The following is a 6,000-nucleotide window of genomic DNA, read 5'->3' on the forward strand; positions in this document are numbered from 1 at the left end:
GAACTAAATAATATCCTAAATGAGTGTATATGAAAAATGACTATTAGATATTTTTTCTGCCAGTGGAGTACTCCTACACAGTGTACAAAGGTGTATCATATTTACAAGTGCAGCATTACGAGTGTGAAACCATTACCGGTGCTAATGGAATTCGTATCATTGCAAAAACCCACGCGTTTTCACTACCCTCTTTCACACAGTTACCATCCCTGATTCGCCTGTTCCCTTCGCAATCAATCCCGCACTAATCCACCAGCTTCACCCTGCCTGACTGTTAGTTAGCATATTCGTGCTTCTTAGCGGACACCTAGCACATGTTAGTTTGGGTTTGTACATTGAAGCTTTTATACTATACATTCGGATGTTGTATTTATACGCAAATAGTAAAAGCATTGTAACTAATCAGCAATTAATTTTGGTGGCCCACTTGAATTTTATCTATGCGAAGTGGGGTAAAATCATGAAGTCCAGTGAAAATCTTTTGGAGAACAATAAGAAGGCAGCCTAACTAGTAAAATATAATTTTTCACTAATTATTTCGAGTCGTGTGCTTAAACCTGACCTGCAAGAACTTTAAGTTAGAGATCATGACTTCAGACTGCACTTAGAAATTTAATTCATCATGGCATTGTTATAGACAGTTTGGATTGCGTCTTTTAACGTTATTAGGGAAGTCAAACGTAATAACTCCATATATATTTTGATTACTTATATTTTTATCTTTTAAAGCAACATTAGACATTGTTAGTACATTCTAAAAACCTTGTTTGCGTCAAACAAGATTGCACCTAAGAATTTTATCAGTCATTTGTGTAGATTAGGAAAGAGTGATGATGTGTTAAACTAGATCATCAGTTAAAAATATCACAAATGAAAGTAGATCCTTTTCCTAGTTTGTGTTTTCCAGCAGAGCATGCTGGACTATTGGCTAGTGCGTGTTTGTTTAGCGCATTTGGTCTCGGGTTAGAGCACAAAAATTTAATATCACAATAATTCACTTATATTAATCACCCGTCTGCTTTGGCCTAAAGGCATAAACCTGGGACGTTAAACTAAAAGACTTCATTTAAATCCTTCCATTTCTATGCTGAAGAATGTTTTCTAATATACTGCAACTTATTTGTAATCCTCCGTGTCACGTGAACATTTCCTGCACAATTGTTCCGTGATCTTGTTAGTATTTCCTTGTATGCCTGATAGCGAACCAATCCCTCAATAAAATCTCAGCAGAATGCATTTATTCTGAAGTTGGTCGTCCACCATATTTCTCGATAAAAAGCGTAATAACAGCTACGAAAATTTAAAAATCATCGATTTTTAGGACCGCTTAAAAAGGGCATAATAAAGTACAGTAATTAGTAGGGTAGGATCGGGTTAGTTTATGGTTAGGGAAGTTTGGACTTATTTTGTTACAATTAATAGAGTGTAATTTCTCGGCTCGGCATTACTCCAGCAGACAGTACTACAAAATTCTTGCACATTGTTTATATCTTCACGTTAGGTTGGAGCTTTGTATTTCTTTTAACTGAGCTTGATTTGCAGATTGACTTGAAAAGGGCTCAATATAAATACAGAGAGTTCGTATGGCGTAAAAACTAGTGGACAAACACGAACCAACTTGCGCTAGGTGACTACTAGAGCGCACGGATGCTATGTACCCGAGTCAGAGCAGGAGCGCATGAGGGTATCCTAATGGGTGCTAGGAAGTGCGTTTGTAGAGAGCAGGGGCGTGAGCGACGGGGGGCATACGCATAAAGGAGGATAGTGGAATAGCACACTTACACATACACTCTTGTACAATACTTTCAATATCGCTCAAAATTCATTTCAATATGTTTGCACTGACAGTAATTACTTATATTCACACTCTATTCCTTTACACCATATTTTACCTATAAACTTTCTATTTAGTAGAACCATCTGCTCGAGTGAAACCATTATCCGTGTGTAAGGATACCAATTGGAGCCATGTTCAAAATACAAATGCTCATTACTTTTCTACCATCCAACAGTCTGGTAACCTTGCGCGAAATAGGTCCCTCTGTTTGCCAAATGATTCTATGTATATATATATAAAAGCACGCAAACGAGTAAATTATCCATTTCTTCCCTGTAAAGTTTCAAAATTTTGCTAGAAACAGACGACCAACTTTGAAACTTAACCACAGAAGATCAGAACCGCAATAGCTGCGATGTTTTAGATGTAATATCATTGATACGTTATTTCAACCTTCTATCGAAGGGAAACAATAAATTACACTTGTGCCCTTGTACTCAGACTATGCTCGATTCCTAGGAAATATTTAATAGGCCGTAGTGTAATAGAAGGTGGGGAGAGTCTAGAACACAGGTTAATAGCTAAGTAGATTTTTTTCTGTACCAAAGTAAAATATTTCATTTACATAGTATTGCCGAGCGAGCGTCAGCGAGTGAAGGCGGGTTAGAGCCCCACGTTGCTTTGTTTTTATTACAGCTCAGTGGGAAGGTGGACCTGTGTTCTGAAACCTTGCCATAGAAGGTAGAGGCACAATAGTTTACCCTATTTAATGAAACCTACGTTAGAAAAGGGCTTTATTCAATGACATTTCATTAAGTATAAACTTTAATAATGAAAGATCCAGAGTAATACGAATCGAGGAAAAGTCGATTTGCAAATCTAATAACACAAATTCTTCCCTCTTATACGCTTTCCCATTAATGGCAACAACAGGCTACTAAATCCAGGCATAGGTCTACATGGAGAACGTCCAAAATGTGGTAATTTTCTTGGATGAGAAGTATGAATCACTTTTCCATACCATACATCATCCAACATGGCGCCTGGCGTATTAATCCAAAATACCTATACCAAATAAACAAATACTGAATAACATTATGTGTAGTTTATTTATATAGGTGTATATTTACATGATTTCCTGTAATTTAGTAAATACCATTTTCTTAAGTGTATTATGTGGTTTTATGTATTTTAGTACTATCAGTAATTATACTGTAGGTATCATTTGTTGTTGTTGATACTTCTCCTGTATCAGTAAGAAATACTTTACTACATTTGAGGACTATTTTACTACACTAGTTTAGCCATAAAACCATAATCCTACACTATCAGATTAGTGAAACAAGAGATAGGACCCATCCCAAACACTTTTACCTGATTCAATAGTTCCTGAACTTCAGCTTCACTCTTTTCTGCAAGTAAAGCATACAACGTTATAGCCATGCCATCTTGGGCAGCATAATAAACACGATTTCTTAGTGACTGTGTTAATTCTGTCATGTTCTAGAACTAATGAATACTATAGAACAGAATCACACGTATGTTACACTACAACGGTGGCACAACTTCTTCCAACAAAACACCACCATTTCCACACACAAATTAAATGCTTATCTCTGCGTCAATCATTGAATTCTAATTTCAGTTTCCATCAAAATAACTTGCAAGATTATGCCTCTTAAAATACTCAACACTTCAACGATTCTTCGTTTATTGTTCCTTTGTCGATCTATTTTGCTTTCAGTAATGCATACACATATGTATGTATGGCGCAAACCGCGCAGCCGCATTTGTAACCAATTGCATCTAGAGAAGTACGACGAACCTTGTAAATTTGGCAGCTGATTCAAGATTGCGTAGTGCTCCATGTGATTTGGCCTGTCATCAGACCTTCAAGGTGCTTTCCAACTTTAAAAATTATAAAGGAAAAACATCGAAAACCTATTACCTTTAACAATATTGGCACAGAAAGTGTTGGAAAAAGTAGAATTGTTTAAATCTGTTGAACAGCTGAATGTGACATTTGTTCACTATCGTTGCTTCACGCAGTCTCACGTCTTTTATTTTGGAATTTTGAACCTTGAAGATTGTTTCAAAACTTTGCTACTTTTTTCTAAAGACGAGAAATCGAAACAAAGAACTGACTTGCATAAAATTTCCTGAAAACTATATGTAAAGGATATATCTTTACTTTTTCTTTCTTCCTTTCCCTCTCTCTCTTTTTCTCTTTTAACATGCAGATCTTTCCAAATACGGCAATTAATCTTAAGACCGTGTAAAATGTAATTACGAAAATTGAAACGGGGAACTTAGAAACAATATTGTGAAATTGAAATTCCAGGGCTCAATAACAGTGTATAGTCACGTTTAAAAGTAGGAATTCATTATCTCCTATTTTCAATTAGTTTTCATTAGAAATTAAATTTAGTGGAAGCCCGAGCTTGATACTCCACAGAGTCCACATACCAAGTTCATAGGGGTTCAGGCGGGTTCAGGTTCAGGTTCAAGGTATTTTCCTTCCTTCTCTTCGGAAGTTTGGATCCTGAAAAAAAAAGAAAAAAAATAAAAGTACTACTGCTCTTTTTTTTCATTTAACGTTTTCCATTTTCTTTTTCCACAAAAATTCAAGAAGTTCTTTAGTTTTTTCTATTTCTTTCTCACTTAGTTCCCTTCCATTTACATTAAAGCCTAGCCTCCAAGCTAATTTAACCAAATTCCCTTCGTCTTTCATTTCATCGATCCATTTCCATTTTTCCCTGATTTTTTGGGTTTCTTCACATTTTAACAATAAGTGTTCTAATGTTTCATCTTCTTTAAAACATAATTGACATTTTTCGTTCACTTCTTTAAATTTTTTCAATCTTACCCCTGTTTCAAGGCTCCCTGACCTGGCTTTGAAAAGTAAAATGCTTCGTAAATCATTGTTCATATAATTTATTTTCTCATAACTCTTTTTATGTGTGTATATTTCTTTCAAACTGCTCTTCTTAACAACTTCTTCATACCACTTTTCCTGCGCTTTCTCTTTAAATGTTTTTTCTGTGATTTTTTCCCAATTGTTATAATTTTCTTCTCTATGCCAGCGGGTAGTTTGATCATACTTTCTTTCTAATTTCCTAACTCTCCTAAACCATTTCGTGTTCTCCCCTTTTCTTATATGTTTAGTGGCCTCATGCACCACTTTTACTAATCTTGTTTCTTCCATAAATTTTAATCTTCCAAGATATTTTACTTTACTCACACCTTCTCTTTTTTCAAAATCACTCCATCCCATCTCTCCTGTTATTGTTACATTTGCACTTAATTTATTTGCTCCTAGGGCAAACCTTCCTATTTGATTTTGTGCTTGTTGCAAAATACTCCTGTTTTTTTTCGTTACAGTTATTACTTCATTTGCATATGTTAGCGCCGGTACTGCTACTTGTTTCCATAATATTCTTGACACCTCATATCTATTGTATGACCACATTGCTTTATTTTTTATAATTGCTGTATATTTTTGTAGTTTATTTTTCAGTTTTTTCTCATGTTCAACTAAGTATTGTTCTCCTTCTTCAAGTGTGATTCCTAAAAATTCTATTTTTTCAGTCCTGCTTATTACTATGTTTCCTGCTTGTGTATTTTTATCCTCTATGTCTCCACTAAAAACCATGAACTTGCTTTTTTCTTCATTTATTTTTAGACCAATTTCTTCTCCTTTCCTAACTACTGTTTCTAACATTTCCAAACAGTGTTGTCATAGTTCTAGCTCTGGAGTGGGCTGAAAAATAGTATCAAATTGGAACAAAAAGGGCTGAATTCAGTGACGACGCCAGCTTTAAGTTCTTAGGAGGTAAAGGAGGGGGCAGATACATTTTCGGGGGGTGGCTATTTGCCATACCAAAAATGACATATTTATTACGTTTGACTTATTTTACATTACATTGTGTATATCGTTGCTGTTTTGATATTAGACGTATATAGTTATAAATTAAACTTATTTCAAGTAAAATTTGTAACTAACAAATAAGTAACGTCTGCACATGAAATATTTTTCAATGAAACTTTTGAAGCCTAAACATAAATTGAATTACTTTCGCGTATGCTACAAGTAACACATTCGTCTAGTAGTATATTCTACGTATATATCTTCTCTCTCTCTCTCTCTCTCTCTCTCTCTCTCTCTCTCTCTCTATATATATATATATATATATATATATATTAGAAAAACATATCTCTGTATC

At 34.8% G+C, this 6,000-nt stretch overlaps 1 protein-coding gene across 2 annotated transcripts in view; it reads right to left on the reverse strand.

Moving 5' to 3' along the window:
• Fem-1 (protein fem-1 homolog B) overlaps window positions 1-3,699 on the reverse strand; it is a 54,443-nt gene extending 50,744 nt beyond the window's left edge. For both annotated transcript variants that reach the window (XM_081748233.1, XM_081748231.1), the window contains exon 1: window positions 3,152-3,699. In XM_081748233.1, the coding sequence (XP_081604359.1) occupies window positions 3,152-3,277 (126 nt within the window). In that variant the 5' untranslated portion in view covers window positions 3,278-3,699. The remainder of the gene's footprint in view (window positions 1-3,151) is intronic.
• Window positions 3,700-6,000: the final 2,301 nt, after the last annotated feature.

Source organism: Thermobia domestica, chromosome 2 (genome assembly GCF_964235325.1).
Source record: "Thermobia domestica chromosome 2, izTheDome1.hap1.1, whole genome shotgun sequence".
NCBI lineage: Eukaryota > Metazoa > Arthropoda > Insecta > Zygentoma > Lepismatidae > Thermobia > Thermobia domestica.